Source organism: Empidonax traillii, unplaced genomic scaffold (genome assembly GCF_003031625.1).
Source record: "Empidonax traillii isolate 1590-97213 ecotype Southwest subspecies unplaced genomic scaffold, ASM303162v1 scaffold160:size908849, whole genome shotgun sequence".
NCBI lineage: Eukaryota > Metazoa > Chordata > Aves > Passeriformes > Tyrannidae > Empidonax > Empidonax traillii.
The window spans coordinates 18,687-36,995 of record NW_020955353.1 but is presented as its reverse complement, the minus strand read 5'-3'; the positions used below and the strand labels follow the sequence as shown (position 1 = coordinate 36,995).

The window sequence follows — 18,309 nt, the reverse complement described above, 5'->3', positions numbered from 1 at the left end:
GTCCCCGTGTGATCCCCGGTGCCGGTGCGGTGTCCCCGTGCCCGCGGGTGCGGTGCCGGTGCGGGGCGGGGGCCGCGGGCATTCCCGGCGGGGCGGGGGCAGCTCCGCTCCGCCCCCGCGGGGGCTGTGCCGGCCCTATAAGGGCTGCGGCGGCGGCGGGAGGCGGTCAGAGCCCGCTCCGTTCGGATCTGTCGGTGCAGCCCTCATTCTGTCCCGGTACAGCCCGGCCCGACCATGCCGCTGCCCCGTGTCCCGCTCCGCGCCGCGCTGCTGCTGCTGCTGCTCGGCCTCCTCCTGCGAGCCGCGGCCGCCGAGTCGGTGAGTCCCGAGGGAGACGGCGGGGAAGGGAGGGCTCTGCCCCGCCGGGGAGACTGGGGGACCCGCGGGTCTCAGGCCCCGCTCGCCACAGCCTGAGAGCGGTGTCACCGCTGTCCCCCCGGGGGTCTGTCCCGCGGGAGGGGAGGGGGGCAGGATGGGTGGCCGGCCATAGGGCAGTTCCCGTTCCTCCCCCGGTTCTCCTGGCTCGCACGCTGCCTCTTCCGTCCGATGCCAGAGCAGCGCCATCCCGTCCCGTGTCCCGGCCCGTGTCCCGGCCCGTGTCCCGCTGCCCCCGCGGCTGTGCCGCTCCTCACGTATCCCGTTCTCCCCGTGTGCTCCCCGGTGCTCAGGGCTGGTGGGGTTGGGAGCGTTACTGGGGCACCTGGTGGGGACGAACCGCGCTCCATTGCAGCTTTGATCTCCAACTGCTGGTCGTGGACTAAAGTGCTTTAATCCCTCTTTTATTGTGAATATGTGGCGGCTTGGAGGTGTGTGGTGTGTTACAGCACCTGGATAGGCTTTCCAGGCTTACCTGAGTTGGGTTGTGCCGGTGCCTGGGGTTTTTCAGTGTGTGTCAAACCTTCCTCACTTTGGCATGCGAATGAAAAATGATGCATTGCCATGGAGGGTTTAAGAAGTCGGCACGTGTGGGGTCTTCGTGGCGAAGCAGAGATTTTGCGATTCTGGCTTCCCCGCTGTTTGTTTGTTTTTGTGTGTGTCCGTCTTGCTGATGATAGTGCAATCAGGGCAAATTCCTCTGCTGGCCTGAAAAGAGCTGCTGAGATTAAGGTAACTACAGGAGATCGCGGATCCTTAAAACTTGATTTCATCATCCACATTGGTTTGCTTTGGACTGAAGGCTGGGTGGGCAGATCTGAACTGGTAAGACTGTGCTGCTTTGTAATAGGGGCACAGGGCTGGGGGGTTGCTGACTGTAGAGTAGGAAACTGCCATAGAGAGCATCTATAGTAATTGCCAGCTACTCTGCTAAAACCAACCAGCCCAAATCCACTTTACTCTAATCTGGTGTCTTTATCCCTGCTATTAAGCACGTGAATCGGTCGTTTGGGAACTGGCCCAAACTAGTAGGGCAAACCTTTGGGGCAGACAGCATCTGGACGTTGCACTGACCATGTTTGGTATGAAATGCAACTTGGTGTCCCTGGGGACTGGACTGGTCTGCAAGCATCGGATTTCTGCAAAGACAACAAATTTTGCACAGATGTCCTCTGTAAATCCTTATATAGAACTTGTACGGAGTATTTTGTCTGTATCTTTTAAGCTACCTAAGATGGAGTGTGTGCTTGAGAAGTAACACTGGCCTACTACAAAGCCTTATCCAAACAAATTGTTTGGGTTACAGGCTGCCGGGGAGGAGACGAGGATGACACACGGTTTGGGAGAGCTCTGCTGGCACTCCTCCCATATTATTTTTTTTTAATAGCACCGTCAAAACGTGCAGGGCTGCACAGCATGTGGCTCTTGGTTTTTCTGTGCGGGCAGGATGAAGACAGGTAGCTGTTTCTTAACAAGACCGGGATTGTATTTCTTGTGCTTATGTAAGAGCGTGGATTTTGAGAGTGATTCGGTGCTTGAATATTTCCCCAAGCCTGTACAAACAGAAATGCCTTGGCTCCTTTCCCCTTGCGTGGCTTTCTGGTGTAAATGGGATTTCTCCGTGTGAAGCAATCCCAGGATGTGTAAGAGGGTGGGGAATATTACTGAAGTGCCGGAGTGTGACGCTTGTGCTCCAGCTGCGGGTGGGTGGGTTGTGTTACGACAGCCCTGCAGCTTTGGGTGAGAACATCCCCCTCTTCCCCGTGGGGCGGGGGGAGCCTGGAGCTGGTGCCTCCTGTCCCCAGGTGGTCCCGGCCCTCTCTGGCTGAGTGCCTTGGAAGGCAAAGGCTGTGTGGGCAGGGGGCTCTCCCCTCTGCTGTGCTTCTGTTCCTGCAGAAGATGCTTTAGGGGGGATGGACAGAAAGCCACCAGTGCAGCCAAGACGTGGGATCAGTGGAGCTGACACAGGACTTGAGGTCTGCCTACTCGAGCAGAGTAGCATTGCTGAGCTCTCCCTGCGCTTTCAGCATCTAAAAGTGCCCCTGGCAGCATGGGAGGAAAGCAAGGGGTATTCCCTCTGCTGCAGGCTTGGGCTCTGCTCAGTTTGGGCTGAAAAAGGACCGAGTGCCCTGAGCTCAGCAGGGCTGTGGCAGTGCTAGTGGGCTGCAAACCTTTTGTTTCAGCTCTGTGCCTTGAACTAGGCAGAAAAAGTCTCTGTGCAACACCACATCACCTTTGTGGGTCCCCAGCAGTACAGATGAGCACAAATCCAACCCAGAAACTGCTGGCAGAGGATTGCTCTAGGGGGAAGGGGGAGGCTTTGTGCTGTTAGTGGGCTCTGTTTGCTGGTTTAAAGCAATCATGCTCGGAGGCCTCCTGATTGGCAAAGCTGGTGTCTTGTTGATGATAGCTGTGTTTGGAAAGTAGTGCAGCATTATTAATGTTAAAACCGGTTTGGCTTGTCCTGCTGCCATTGATCCCCGAGGCCTGTTCTTTCTGCTCTTTGCCCAGTTTCTCATCTGTCCCTCCCAATCAAATCAAGACATTGCTATCTGCACGTTTTAACTTTATTTTTTACCTGGGCTTGGCAAGCTCACATGTAGAGCAAAACCCTGCTTTGCTTCAGCCTTCTTGAAACAGGATGTTTGTATAGGGTGTTTAAGGCAATGTTCCTTAGCCCTGAAGGGCAAGGAGCCCAGGACTTCTGGTAGACAAACCTAGAGATGTCTGTTGGGATGAAAGGCCTGTAACATGTAGGAAGAAATAACCTCCCCAGCACCTTGTACCTTGTCAAACTGCAGGCACAGTTCATGGGGTGGCAGTTCAGGGCTGCGTGGTCCCTCCGTGGCCCAGAGCCCTGTCCACACTCGATGTGGAGGTTCCCAGGGGTGGGAATAGCCAGCCCTGCAGTGCTTGGGGCACAGTCAGGGAAAGGGAGCTGCTGCCCAGCTCTCATCTGCCCCGAGTGCTGCCAGCTCCCATGCTGGAGAGCACTTTCCTGTGGTTCAGAGTTTTCCAAACAGCTTACGCAAGAGGCACATGGGGGCTGAACTTGGTACTTTTCAGATACCAGAGGTTCATTTGCTCTGGGGAGTTAAGGCTGTTGTTAGCCAACACGATTGCTCTCTTTCCTGCCTCTCCTGTTGCTGTCTCCCAAGGCTTTGGCACTTTGAGGTCTTGCAAAGGCCTGTGTCCAGTCCAGCAACAGGGAAAAGGTTTTTCCTATGTGTTTCTGCTTTTCCCTTCCCCTCCAAGCCTCTGTTCATGGCATTACCATTGCCTTGAGCTGCTTGAATGGTTGGGGTGGGGAGGCCATTTGCTGCTCTCCAATGGAGCCTAATGTGAACATGCCATGGTTTTCCTGTGGTGTCACACTGTCCCACTTCCACTGCGAGCTGGAAACTGCCAACTTGACTTTCCAGGTGATGATGGAGAGGAGGGACACTGGCTGGCTGCTCAGCGTGTGGACTTCAGCACAGCTCCTGCTCCTTCCCTCTGATTCCTGGTGCTGGTGAATACTCTGTTAGACATATCCTGGCTGCTTGAATCCCCTATAAGTTAGCACTAGGTTGTGTTACATTTTGTGTGTGTTGTTCTCCCTCAAATGAACAGATTGATGTTCTTAGATTTAAAGACAATTTTTTTTTTTAATTAGTGATACTAACTGTGCCTGTAAGAGTGGCATAACTGCGGTTCCATGGTCTGCAATGTAAATTGCTTGGGTTGACTTGTAAGATTACTTGATGAAGTTATCGTGGTGCTCTGATCCCACAGAACTCCCCAGCTATCACTTTGGCCAGACAAAAGGAGCATCCATCCTTCAAAACACTTCCTAACTCTTGAGTTAACATTTATCCTCTTGAGCCTGCTCTTAGATCTCGCAGCTGCATTCCCCCCCCCCTTCCCTCGGTACAGCCTGTTCCTTTATGCCCTGTAACAACAGCCGGGTTGTGCTGCTTTTGCAGCCCCAAAGTGGAAGCCGAAGCAGTTGAAACGCTAGGGAACCGAGGGGACAAACCCTGCGCACTGCCTGACCTCCGGGCTGCTGCTGGGGAGCATGTGTGGCTGTTTGTTTGAGACTCGCTGGAATGCAAATGCTTGAGATTAAGGATTCAAATGATTTGCACTAGAATGAGACTCTTGTGATGAGACTGGGCTTGGTGGCTCTGAATAGACAGGGCAGCCTAGTTAAAGAGTTTAACTTGTAATAAGCCACTGCTCTGAAGGACTGTAAAAGATCCTGCATTAATGAGCTGCTAGGGCTGCACTTCTAGGTTAGTTCAGGCTTTTATTTTTTTGTCTTTAAGCGTGTGCCTGAATGTTTGTCCAGTGAATGGTGCTGGTCAGAGCACCAGCTCTGCCCTGTGTCGCCATCGGCCCTGACTTAGAGCAGTCATGCTCTGACTCAGGTTTCTGGCACTTGCCTGGCATCACAGCTCCCTTAGACACCGCTGTCACCCTCTGAGTAACAGCCTGGCCCCTTACCCAAAGCAGTGACTCAGACTTCCGAGGCTCTGCGGTGCAGAGGTGGATCTCTTCTTATGGGGTTAGAAAAGGGGTGGCAGGCAGAACCAGGGCTTCTGCTTGGCACACGGTCCGTGCTGCCCTTGGCACCGAGCGCCTTCTCCGCTGCCTCCTGTTTAATCTGGTTGGGGCTGTGGTGGGCAGAAAAGCTGCCGGGCTCTGACATGTGACTGCTGCCAGTAGCTGTGATGGTGTTGGCAAAGGCAGATCAGAAAATGTCCCTGTCTTGGGCAGCCGTAACTTGCTCTGGCAGTTTGGTGGTTCCTTCATTTCCAGGGAGAAACAAGAGCTCCATGGGAGAGAGGGAAGCAGTGGTGTTAGAAAAGTGCGTTCAAAGCAAGCTAAAGGAGCAGAAAGCCTCAAAAGAGGGGGTTAAATACTTAATCCTGAATCTGGAGAAAATGTCAGCGTAGGAGGGGAAAACATGCAAGATGTAGCTGTGTCCCTCTCAGTTTCTGAAGGCTGACCGACTTGAAAAATATGCTTCTTGTAAAAGTCTTTATTTTTGCTGGAAATATGCATCCTTGTCAGTTTTATCCTTAAATCCTTTGAGGCTGAGAATCTGCTTATAAGATGCCAAGAGGCTGTTGTTAGACAAATTATTGGGATAACTTAAAAATCAAAGCAGTTAATTAAAATCTCAGAGAGACACTCCTTGGGGCAGGAGGGAGACTGGGAGACCCATGGCACTGTTACCCAAGCAGCTGGTGTTATGTCAAGCAAAACCACGGCTGCTTCTTGCTTAAACAAATTGTGTTGTGTCAGGGACGGCACAGCCTGCCATGGGAAGGATTTCTCTCTTCTGATGTTGCTCTGCCTTGGGAAAAGGTGTCTCCACCATGGTTCCTCTGAAGCTGTGCTGCTGTCACACTTGAAGTGATGTGCCCTTGGCCCGCTTACCTTGCTGTGAGGCTCACCCTGCCTCCCGCCCTTCAGCTGCTGTTACGGTCCAACTGTAGCAATAAAAAGCGATGGGAACGTGCGTTAATGACTGTGAAAGTGCCTCGGACTTGCACTGAAGGGGCTTGCACAGCACAGTAGCCAGAAATCTCTGTGCAGAAGGTGAGGTGACTGAGGGGAGCATGGCTGGAAGGAGGGCAGCTGCTGTGCTGGCCTGGAGAAGAGTGGGACCCGAAGGTGGAGGGGCAGATCCTGGCCAGTGTGGTGCTAGGAGGGTGGCAGAAGCCTCTTTAAGGTCCCCCTTTAAAAACAGAGAAGCTTCTACTCTCCTCCAAATGGAAATACAGCCCTTACTGATGTCAGGAGCTTTTGCTTGGAAGACTCTGTTCCCCAGCGAGGTAAATATTTATTGCAGATCCACAGTGTGCAGTGGAGCAGAGTCTGGAGCCAGGATCTTGCAGGAGACTGTTTATGTGCGGGCTGTTCTTGGCGCTAATTCCAAATTTCCTGAGGCTGAGTGTGAGGAGCAGGTCCTGCGTGTTGGTTACTCAGACTTGCTAGTCCAGCCGAGCGTGGGCTTTGCAGCGCCAGGGAAGGAGTGACCCAAACAATGGCTGGGTCCCTGTGCCCCCGGCTGTGACAAAGTGGGTACAGAGACATGGCTGGGGAGGGCTGGAAAACCGCTGCCAGCTGCTCACCCCCTGCTCAAAGAGACGAGGAAGCCTTACTGGGAGTTCAGAGCCCGCTGAGAGAGGAAAAATGCCCCTGGGAGTGACAGGTTTCCTGAAGTACAGCTGCATTATCCCCAATAGCACGCGCTGTGTCTGCTGCTTTCTGGGCCCAAGCCAGGGCACCTTCTGCACAAGTAGGGAACGTCTTTGTTAAAAAACAAACAAACAAACAGAAAAACCCAACCCCAAACTCCAGGCACTGAAAACCCAGCCACTGCTAGGAAAATCCCTGCTGTTGAAATGTTTGTTTGTATAAATGCTCACACGGGGTATGGCTGATAGTGGAGTGCTGCTGCTACGCTGTCTCGAGTGCTTTTGTGCCGATAACTTCCTCTGCTGCAGTTCTTTGCTGGCACCTTTGCCAACAGAGCAGCATAACCCTGCTGCCAGAGCTCAGCTGCCTGGGCTAAGCCTAAATCTTTGGGCTACTACTTCTGATTAGATTAAAATGGATCGTGGGAGGGGAAGCATTTGTAGGGCGCAGCGTTGGGAATCTTGACTGTACAAACAAGCTGAGATTAGCTGCATGGTGAGCCAGATAGGAAAGGCACCCTTTGAAGTTGGGTGTCTGCCTGGCTTAATTTTGCTAACACGCTGGCATGAGGGAGCATAAAGATCCCAAAAAGGCACGTCACGCAGTTCTTGCCAAGTGGAAATTCTGCTTGTGTACGTGTTCGGGGAAGTATTGGGGTGTATCTGTATTCTAGGAAAGGGCAGTGAGGGCAGGCCTCTTCCTGGCATCAGGGGGAAGTCCTGAAATGTCCCAAGCCCGAAGCATTAGTGTGAAAAATCATCCTTGATGGAAAAGCTGCTTTGCTGGGGCCTTTATATCCTTTTTTTTTCCTTCCCCAGACAAGGATGCTGTGGAAGCCTCTATTGTAGCGTAGGGCAACTCGGAATGAGTCGTGAGCTGGAAAAACTGAATTCCTTTTTTTACCTTGAAGGGATTTCTCCAGCTTCTGAGCTGAGCCCAGAGCAGTGAGGTGTATGAACTGCCTATGATTAGGTTTGTAAATACCATAAAAAAGATAATCTCTTTATGAACTAGGTGTGTATCACTGCCTGTGACCAGGAGAAGCCTTCAGGGGCGTGAAATCCTGCCGCAGTTGTTTTCCTCTGAAGTCACATGAGAGCTCCTGCTTTTTCCTCCTGTACTTTTCCTCTGAACGGTGGTTATCTCTATTTGCTTCAGGGCAAGTGATGGACACACAGCCATCTGCAACTGCCTGCTGAGCTTTATCTCCTCTAGCTGGATGGGAAGCAGTCATCTCCTTCCCGCTCTGGCTTTGGGACTGGACATGGAGTGCTTGGAGCAGCTATTTTGCCACCATTGCAGTAAACAGATCCCAGCATGTGCCTGTCTGGCAGAAGACTCAATCTTTATGGCTTTTCCTGTGGCTGATAATCAGGGAAAAGCAGTTAAACAAGAGTTCATTCCTTGGAAATCTCTGCATGCTGCTGTGGGCTGGAGGGAGCGGGCTGTGTGTGTGAGCAAGAGCACAGCAGCTCAAAGGTTTGACTTGGTGAGCGCAGGGAAGCCTATTTTGAGCAAGCAGGGCCCGGGAGGATTCATCCCTGCTGCAGGGGAGGCACCCGTGACAGCGAGTGGCTCTGCAGAGCCCGGGATTACAGTGTGATTGTCACGGGGATTATGGCTCCGCTGCCGCATGAGCCCCCGGCAGAGCTGCTTGTGCCCACACGGCTTAAAGAATCACCCGGGAACGGGGGCGAGGGGGGAGCGGCCCCAGCTCGGGCTGGGGGGGTGCTGGACCTGCCCTCTCCTCTGCACGTGGGCTGTGGAGTTGGAGCACACGGGCTGGGGCTGTGCCTGCAGGGAGATGGATACCTGGTTGGACAGGGACTGGGCTAAGTCACCTTGAACGAGTGATGCTTTTACCAGCCAGGCAGTTCCCCAGCCTGCATGTTGCTCCTGTTCTGTCTTATTAAGCAAAACCCCGCTCCCTCCCTGTCTGTGTTACTGAGCATAATTCAAAAAATAATGTGTTTTTTCCCCCTCTTTACTAAGAGGCACAAAGAGTGTGCAGTAAGTGCTGTGGGTACTGGAGATGCCTGCAAGCTGTGGTCAGTACTTCAGTCTCTGGTTTCTCCCTTAGTCCTCAGGGGTGTCTTGGATTTACCTTTGTGGCTCACTGGGGTGGCTGTCAGAGAGGAGATGGGCAAGGCTGGCTGTGGCTCTGCTCTAGGACTGCTTGGAAAGCAGTTGAGCAAAGGTGGTATTTAACCATGTCTGGAAGCCTCAGGTGATCCTGTCATGCAACCAAGTACAAACATGTGCCTGGATGGGAGATGTTTAACTTTTGTCCTTTGGCACAAAGGCCAGTGCAGGCCATGTGTGCTGAGAGTTATGTGGGACAGACTGACCAGAAATGGGTGGTAAAATGGTACATCCAGGCATGAGCACAAGAAGCTGGGAGAAGTGGATTTTTTTTTTTTTTTTTACCTTTTTTACTTGGCTGATGTGTTTGAAGGAGTTAGGTGTGACCTAGAACAAAATATTGATGTTTGCTTTGCTCTCAGGGCTAACATGACTTTTGTATAATTATTTTTTTTCCCCTAAACAGAGCTGGAGCACGGAGGGAGTGAAGGGTATTTTGGGGGAATGTATAGACCCTTTCCTTACTAGTCCAACGGGAGCTGTTGCTGGAAGCGCCTGTCACTTCTGATAACGTTTTTAAATGCGTATTCAGATGGGAGGATAGAGCTGTCTTTGCCTGTTGTCTCACTGCACACCTCCCTCAGTGGAGATCAGCTTTATTTGGCTGTTTCACACAGATTTGAGCTGCCCAGTTTCCAGGGCTTGTGAGACTCCTCTGCCTTGCTGCTTTTGGGGGGCTGGTGGGCTCTGAGGGGGGGTGAGCTCACTCCCAACCCCTGCTCCTCTGCACGCTTGGTGTGAGCCTGAAAACCCACCTGGTTTGTGAGCTCCTGCAAGAGCTCGGTGCAAGAGAACTGGATGGAAATCCCCTCCCTTGGGCTGGGTGGTTTACAGAGCTTTGCATCCTGGCACTGGGGAGGCCCTGCTGGATCCTGTGCTCTTTGGTCCATGATGCAGGACAGCAGAAGACCCAGGGGAGGAGGCTTTGCAAATGATCTCTTAATAACCAGGCTCTGAGGCTGGGCCATCCGGGCAGCTGCTGGTGTTGTCCAGGAGCCCTTGCTGGTTGAGCTGATGTGGGTGTGCCATGTGGTGGTGTTGAGGTGACATCTGTCCATGACAGGTCTGGGAAAGGTATTTTGTGCAGCCCTGCTTGCTGAAGTGAAATGAGGTGATCTGTAGAACTGTCTCTGAGTACAGAGCGCCTGAGAAAAGCCCTGGGAGCAGCTTGCACCTGCCTGTCCCTGCAGGCTACAAAGAGTTAACAGGTCTGTGCCTCTGCCCCCTCTCCTGCCACCTCCCAGGCTGGCCCAGCTCCACGTGCTTTTGTCTAGGAAAGGTTGACTTTCACCTTGCTCCTGTTTACTCCTGGATTTGTGTACACAGTGCTGGGGAGGGAGACCAGGAGCAAGCACTGGCTCTCCATGCCAAAATAATAAACTTGATAAAGAGCTCTGTGCGCTGTGGATGCCCCAGTCCCTGCAGGTCTGACTCCCTCTGCAACTTGCTGGCTGTGACCCTTCAAAGGAGCTTTTAACGCACTCTGTGTTTGATCAGAGACAAGGGCCAGCTGTAAAAGCCAGTTCCACGTCTGGAAAACTTTGTCTCTGCCCCAAAACATCATTTGGTTGTTTTTTGAAAGGGTTTGCAAAGGCTGTGGTGAGGACATGTGGGCTGGGGCAGGCGAGCTGCCTGCGTTTGTTATTTCCCAGAACTCGCCAGAGGCTGGGGAAATTCACACATTGCACACAAACTTTGCTTGCTGCCTCGATAAATAGATGCTCTTGCTTTGAGAGGAGATGAAGGGTATCCTGGGGCTGTAAGGGAAGGCTCCAGGAGCATGAAATGGAGCGAGGTGGGCTAGGAATGGAGCACAGCAGGGCTGCCTGGGGTGCCAGGGGTGTGATTCTTGTGCCTCCACCGAGCAAACAGTGTCTGGCTTCATCCAGTAGTACAGCCTGCCTTGGGCTCAAACATGAGATTTCTGTGCCCAGCTTTTCCAGGAATGATGCTCATAGTTCACGTGCCTCACGTGCTGGTTGTCTGGCACGAAATCAATTTATTTACTTATTTATTTATTTATTGCCACTGGCAGGCAGGCAGAGCTTCTGCTCTCCAGCACACTGTTTAATCTCCCGTGGTGCTTACTGGGGATAAAGCTGCTTAACATGAGGAAGAAAAATGGAACTAGACTCGTGCAGGAAAGGTTGATTTTCATACAGACCCCTCCTAGAGAGGAGCATATTAATAGTAGGACTTGCCTTCAGCTGCCAGGGTGAGGTGGAGCTGTGCAGGCGCCCAGTCCGACTCTCCCAGCAAGTCCCTGGCCTGGCTCCAGTCCTGGGACAACAGGTGGAGGAAAGCAGACTCTGAGCAGCGCTGGTGTCCTCCTCCAGCTGGCAGTTGCAGAGGGTGTTAAGCTGAATGTGGCCAGAGATGACTTGGCAAGGGCTGACCATCATCCTGTGGCAGTCTCGGAGCTCTTTCCTCTTGGCTGCAGCCTGCAAGCCCAGAGGAAGCGCGGCCGCCTTCCGCAGTGCCCCTTCAAGGGGCAGAGCTGTAGGGAGGACTGTGTGCTCTTGGAGAGGGGGGTGCTTTTATTAAGCAAAGAACTCCAGGGAGCTCTTTATGTGGCGCTTGGGAAGCCTGCAGCCCCTGCTTGTAAGTCTGTGAGAGTGCCTGTGTGCCTTTTCACAGGTGTGTATGTGAGGAATGTGCCTGCTCCAGACCTGCCCTTCAAGCACCACACGCCAGTGTTAACTCTTCCCAGGCTGCCCGTGCCCCAGCTCCCAGTTAGGGCCTGCTTCCTAGAAATACATGCCTTGAAACCTGGAGGATAATTATGGAGGTGCCCAGCAGCCCTCTGACTTCCCTGGCAGATGAATCTGGAACGTGAGGCTCACTGCCCACAGAAAAAGTTTCCTGCACCATTTGAGAAGCTCTTGTGGCTTCCAGGAACTTCCCCATCCTTGCTCAAGAGGATGATGAAGAGTGAGTTCAGGGAACGCTCCCATATAATCTTATTTATGCTTGTGAGTCAGTAATTTCCTTATGTCCTGTGCTGGTAAACACTGCCTGTCCTGATTTCAGTAGTGTGCTCTGACAGCCAGGCCTGGTGCGTTCCACAGCGTGCACCGATGGCTGTGGCTGTCTGCCCCTGCCCTGCTGCTGGCTGGGCTCATCTGATATGGCCAGTGGGCTGTTCACCCACCTGGGGGACTAAACCTGGCTTTTCTTGAGCTGCCCTCGCTCGGACACTGCGGGCCGTGACTCATGGTGAGGTACAGGGTGAGCTGGCACCGGGGCGTGGCTCAGCACGGCACTTTTGCCAACATCAGTCTGCCCAGTGCAGCAGCCAGGTTATGCAGGTCTGCAGCAAATGTGCTCCCCGTGCCCTAGATTGGGAACTGGGCTCTTCCTGCCGGGGAGAAGTGGCCAGGAGCTGCCCTGGGAACAGCTACTGCATGCTGGCAGCGGTTCCCACTGCAGGGCTGGCTTTGGCTGGTTTTCGCATATCTTGAAATGAATTTCCCTTGGAGCGAGTGATCCCTAACGTTAGGAATGCCTGGTTCCAGGCTGACCTTCCTCCCAGCCCCCTTCCCCACACCTAGTGCCAGGCTTGGCATCGCAGAGATGGTTCTGGGAGGAGAACTGGCCTCAGCATTTCATGCCCCCTGGGCTGTTTCTCTGGTTTTCGTGCAGCAGAGTCGCTGGGGAGACCCAAAATGCCTCCATAAGCAAAGGAAAAGCACATCTAGTGCCACTGCTCCTGGTGCAAAATGAGAAACATCTTGGCCTGGCCACAAAACCATGTCTGTGGCAAACCCAGTGTACAAACGTGCTGAGGGGCAGGGGAATGGGGCTGGAGTCAGGGCTGGGCTGTGGGCAAAAGAAGCTGACACGTGGCTTGTGGCTGATTGTTGGCCTTGGCTTGTGAGATCGATAGCGGATGTAATTCATCAGTCTTGTCACTGCTGGGCTGTGGGATGGGCCACACCTGGCCAGGGGAGCAGGAGGGCTGATCCCAGCAGCTCTGCCTGCCCCCAGTCTCTGATCCTCCTCACCCCTCTCAGGCTGGAGCTCATGGTAAGCCTGTACGCTGAGAGAAAAGTCCCCTGGATGTAAAGTGATGTTTTAAAAATACTTTCCTGGATAGATAAAACCTTTGTGAAGACATCCCAGTCCTCCCAGGCGTTCTGTGAGGACATCATGAAAGAATGTTGCCAGCTTAGCCCCCGGCTATGGGACCCATCGGTCTGCACTGTGCTCTTGCCTTAGGGGAAGGGGCTGAGTCCCCCTCCACGGGGATGATTTCATGGCTGTGGAAGCACCTGGAATCTTGTGGGCTGATGTTGAGCAATCCCAGCCTCATACCTGCGGTACCCTCACCGGGGCTGGCCCCGGGGCTGTAGGGTGAGGAGAAATAGTTCTGGGAAGTTGCATAACCTTGGTGAGGGCGGGAGGATTGTGCTTGTGGCTCCTTGAAAGTCCCAAGTGCAAACGAGCTTTGGTGTGCAAATTGCCATTGTGGCCAAACAGCTGATATCTGGGAGGCTCTCCAGCTTTTGTGCTGTAGCTGCTGCACTCCTTGGGCCTTTGGATCCCGGACATATTTTACAGGCTTGTTTGTTTACATGCTTTTTAAGAGGTGAGGCAGGGGAAGCTCTTCCTTCAGGCGAGTCATTACTGATAGTGAGTGCTCTTGAACGTCACACTGTATTGCTCTGCAGTTCAGCTGAACTGACAGACCAGCTTTTAAGCCTTGGGTGATAAAATGGGTTTGTTCTCAATACAACAAGGGAGCAATTGCCTTGGTTGTGAGGCTTTGGTGTTATGCAAAAAAAAAAAAATGACCTATAGGTGCCGGGCTTTTTCCCCAGGAATAGCAAGTCCTTCCAAGGTATTGCTTTTCCAAATGCTTTTGCTACAAACTCCTGACCAAGATCCTGTTGTGTTGTTTTCACCCTGTGTGTTTAGGTGAACTTCTTGAATCTGTAGTGCTCAGGAAATTCCCCTCCCAAGCTGGCTCTCACTTCTGTTCTGAGAAATTCTAGGGGAATTCAGCTGATATTCAGGCTGATAAAGATAATGCTTTTGGTGGAGAGGAAGTTCAGCATTTAATGCTTTTCTGGTGGAAGTGACGTGCTCAGCACAGGCTCGGAACCTTCTGTGAAATGCTTCTGAGGAGTTGCCTGATATTTCACGCTTTTCCACGCCCCTTTGCAGGTCAGAGAAACTGAGACCATGGATGCTGGATGGCTTGACTACCCTGCCTCTGGGGACTTGCCAGATGATGAAGACATTGGTGAATTCAGGCCTCACTTCACTGCTGATGGGTTGGATATAGATGAGTCATCTGGGTCTGGAGGTAAGTAGGGAAGGGGGGAAAGGGATCCCCCTCAGCTGATGCTGGGAAATTTCTTTCAGCACCAGCCCATGAGTGATGGGCTAAGTGCACAGCCAGAGCTCCAGAGGAACCACAGTGTCAAGTGGAGATGAGAGAGCCTCGTGAATTGTAGTCACTCAGATGAGAACAGTGAAAGTGGTTGTGCTGTGATGTTGAATCACCTGGGGAGGACAGATGGAGTGTAGCCAAGCTTGTCTTGCTGCAAGTGAAAAGGCATTGCACTGGCTGGATCTCTTTCCTGTTGAACTCCAAAGAACTGCTGAGAAACTAAAAAAAAAAAAAATCTATTGTTGAGGCAGTATTAAAAGGCTTAGAGTTAATATCTCAGCTGAGGCCAAACAAGGTAAAGGACTAACTGGTGTTCAAGTGAACTCTCAGTGGCATGCAAAGCTCCCTGCCCAAACCAGTTTCTGTAGCTCTGTGCCCCTTTATGTGAGCATTTGTTCTCTAAAAGCAAAAGAACAAGTGCTGAAATGGGTGGCTGACATGTTTGGGCAGATCTGGAGGGTTGGTGAATGATCCTTCAGGGATGGGCTGTGGGAGGAATGCCCTCCATTGGCATTACCTTGGTAAGCTGTGGCAGATCTGCTCTGCTGGGGCCAGTGGATCCAGCTGGAGACCCCTCCCATAAGAGGTGTTGGGTCCAAGGTTACATCTCATGGTCTTGTGCAATCAAAGTCATTTATGATAAAAGGACTAGTAGATAAGAGGGAGTTGTAGAGGATGAGAATTCTAGTTTGTCTGCAGGTGCTGGTATTATAGGAAGTGTGAATTTTGGGAAAATGGCACGTAATGAGAACAAAACTTAGTCCTCTCTATTTTATTTTACCCCCTCTGCAGACTACTCGGACTCTGAAGAAGGCATATATCTGACCACCATGGATACTCCTCTGGTAGGTATTGCCCCTGCGTGTTTTTAAGCAACATGTGGCTCCTTTGGCCTGTCTGTAAAACTTCCTGGACACCCTCCCCCCCTGCAAGACGTGTCCTCAGCACGAATCCACCTGCAGGAGCAGGAACAGTGTGCTCATAATGCACTGAGCAAACTTTGTGTGCCCTGCACACCCTCCTGCTTTCAGGCTGGGTGCTGCTTACTGAAGGGTGTGGTTTGTCTGTGTTCTGTAGATATCTGACAACTATATCCCTGGAGATACTGGGAGAAAGATAGAAGGTGAGAAGAAAAACACGATGGTGGACAATGAAATCATTCCAGACAAAGCTGTACCTGTCGAAGAGAACCTGTCCAACAAGATCTCCATGGCAAGCACAGCCAACAGCAGCATCTTTGAAAGAACAGAAGTCCTTACAGGTAATATTCCACCTTCTCCTGATAAATCATTAATACTGAAAACCAAAATGCCTGCTGTTGTTCCCTGTTTCTCTGGGGAGCAGCTCCCTGCTGACAAGGGGAATGAGTTTCATTGCCTCTGTGGTTACCTGTAGCAGGGTGACTTCTGCTTCCAAGTCCTTAAACAGCAGCAGAGCCTGCTGCTTGCCTTGCTGGGGTAAACAGCTTGTTTTTGAGCCTGCCAGCTGACTGTTGGCTTAAGTCATGTGGCAGCTGCTCTGCACCCAGATACTGCCTCAACAAGAGGTGTTCCTGGCTGTAAACCAGTGACATCATGGGCTTTCATATCAAATACAGGCATGTTCCTTCTAACCTCTGCCCGAGTCCTGCCTCTTCAGGAGCCAAGCAAGCCCTCTAAGGGATTTGAACACCTGGCCAGCTGTAGGAATCTGAGTGCTGATGTCTAGAGCAAAACCAAGAGATTGACTCCCCTTCAGCAAGGAGGAAAGGGCTGTCTCTAGCACACTGCTGCTTCAGGCACTTGGCCTGATGGTCCAGATACAAACCTTTGACACAAGCATTGTGTCAATCCACAGCCATCCTTCCAGCTGGAGAAGAGACTGGAAGAGTGGCTTGCAAAGCCATCTAGCCAAGAAGCTGACTTAGTGCAAGGAGTAGGTGTCACAGCAAAGGATAAACCAGTCAAGTGTTTTGGCCACCCTTGGTGTGAGGAGAGAGGAAATCTCGGTGGTTTTTAGCGGGTTTGTGGGTATTGGGTTTTGGGGCAGCGGTTTTGGGGTTTTTTTGGAGGGGGGTGGTGTTGGTAGTTGTACTCCATTTCATCAACAACATCCAGAGTCCCCAGGGTGTGCTCACACAGGGGGTTAACAAAGCATTCAGATTGGAGCTACACCATTTTCCTGTGGGTCGTGGTGGGGCTCTTTCTGGTGGAATTTTTTTAGGTTTGTCTCTGTGCAGGGAGGATATCTTCTTGTCAGCACTTCTTCCTAGGACTAAACTGGAAGATTAGCACAAACTGGTTAATGTGGAACATGTGAATATTCTGTGGTTGGATTGGAAGCAGTCTCTGGCCTTTCCCAGTAACATCTGCTGTTGCTGGAAGTGCCAGCACATGTGGTGACAGGCACACGGACACTGACTCTGGGGGCAGTTCTGGGGGCTGGTACTCTTGAAGCAGATTTTGAGATGTAGCTGACTTATTCTATGCTCTTTTTCCTCCCCAGCCCTCATTGCAGGAGGAGCAGTGGGCCTCCTGTTTGCCATCTTCCTGATCCTCCTCTTGGTCTACCGCATGAAGAAAAAGGACGAGGGCAGTTACGACCTGGGGAAGAAACCCATCTACAAGAAAGCCCCCTCAAACGAGTTCTATGCTTAAAGCTCAATCACAATGGACAAACAAACTGTATGGAAACACTGTGCCCTCAGATGAGATGTGCTGAACAAATGCTCTTTTTGGATTGAATTTCAAAGTGACTTTGAGAGAAAAAAAAAAACAAAACACAACAACAAACTTCCTTCGTGACCCTTCCCATCCCGCTCAGCTAACAAGGGCCCAATGAAATACAAAGAGTCTGAAAAAAAACAAACAAAACAAAACAACCTCAGTGTATTTTTTTTTTTCCCAAGCTAGTGTAAAAAGAATAAAGATGCCAAATTTTCTGCTTGGTTTTATAGAGGGTATATAAACACAAACCAGACTGTATGGAAGCAAACACCATGTGTTTGCATCCAGCGTGCCGTGCTGGGATTGGCTGCTTCTATAGAAGATGGCTTTTGGTTTTGTTTTTTTTTTTATAAATCTTGCTACTAGATGTCTTGCAGCAGTCTGTTGATGTGAAGCATTTTTGTGGAGAACTATTTATGAATCTCTTACACTACAAGATAATGTTGCCTTATCAGGGAGTAAAAGGCCCACAGGGGCTCAAAATCCCTGAATGCCATAAAGGGCCTATGGGAATGTCTTCCCCAGGAGACTTCTGTCTCTTCCTGTTGGCCCCAGGCAAGGGTCATTAGTCCTTGAAATCGGGACAGCCAGTTGTGTTTGGCTATGGTGACACCCCTTCCTTGCCTTCAGCCTCTTACCTTTTTTTAAAGGATCGCTTGTAGGATTTTTTTATAACAAAATTTTAAAGAAAATAGCCTAATGTTTATATAAAGTTTGTAGAAATTGTTTTGAAATAATAAAAAAAAAAAATCTACTTTTTTAATTTCCTCAGATTTATTTTTTCAATCCCTTTGTGTTTCCTTTGGCCGGGCATTTGTCTAGAGATGCTGTTTTATATGATTCATATTCTGAACTGAAGCAGAGTTAGCTACAGTGTGTTACAGGTTTCTTCTAGTTCTATAGCAGCTACTGTAGAGGGTAAAGATATTTATGGTTTTCTCATAACTTTTTTTTTTAGGATTTTTTTTAAAAATAGAATTATTTATAGTTTCTGAAATGGCTGCTTTCTCATTTGGTAACTCTTATGCTTGTTATGTAAAACACTAATATAATGAGTCTCTGTGAAAACTATTTAAGCTTTATTCTGTGAATTTCAACCATAAATTCAAGGCAATAACTTCTGTATGCAAAGTTGGATGCATAATATGATTGAAGTAGGGAAAAGACAAGAGTATTTCTAGGCTGTAATATATTACAATCAGTCCTATAGAGCTATATATTATATATTTTACTGAGAAATATACAGTTAACAGTGAAAAGGCTGGAGTTAGTTCTTCAGCAGCCTTACTGTGTGTAAGAGGCTTTTGATCTTGTTTGTGCTGCTGTTTGTCCACGGTCTTGTGTAAAGCACGAGAGAGGCTGGGGAAGGGAGCTGGGAACAGCCACAGCCCTGGGTGGGGCTCCAGCACCACGTCCTGGCTGTGCCTGGAAGAGGGTTGGGGTTGGTGATGTGCTGGGTTTGATCCTCGAGAATCAGAGCAGAGATCCCCACCTGGGCTGGCT

At 50.9% G+C, this 18,309-nt stretch overlaps 1 protein-coding gene across 1 annotated transcript; it reads left to right on the top strand.

Annotated features, from left to right (window-relative positions):
• Positions 1–195: 195 nt before the first annotated feature.
• Positions 196–17,017, top strand: SDC4 (syndecan 4). The gene is made up of 5 exons (XM_027885093.1): positions 196–318; positions 13,873–14,014; positions 14,894–14,946; positions 15,179–15,362; positions 16,586–17,017. The coding sequence occupies exons 1-5, from the start codon at positions 235–237 to the stop codon at positions 16,735–16,737; spliced, it is 615 nt and encodes a 204-aa protein (XP_027740894.1). The 5' UTR covers positions 196–234; the 3' UTR covers positions 16,738–17,017.
• The last annotated feature ends 1,292 nt before the right edge of the window (positions 17,018–18,309 follow it).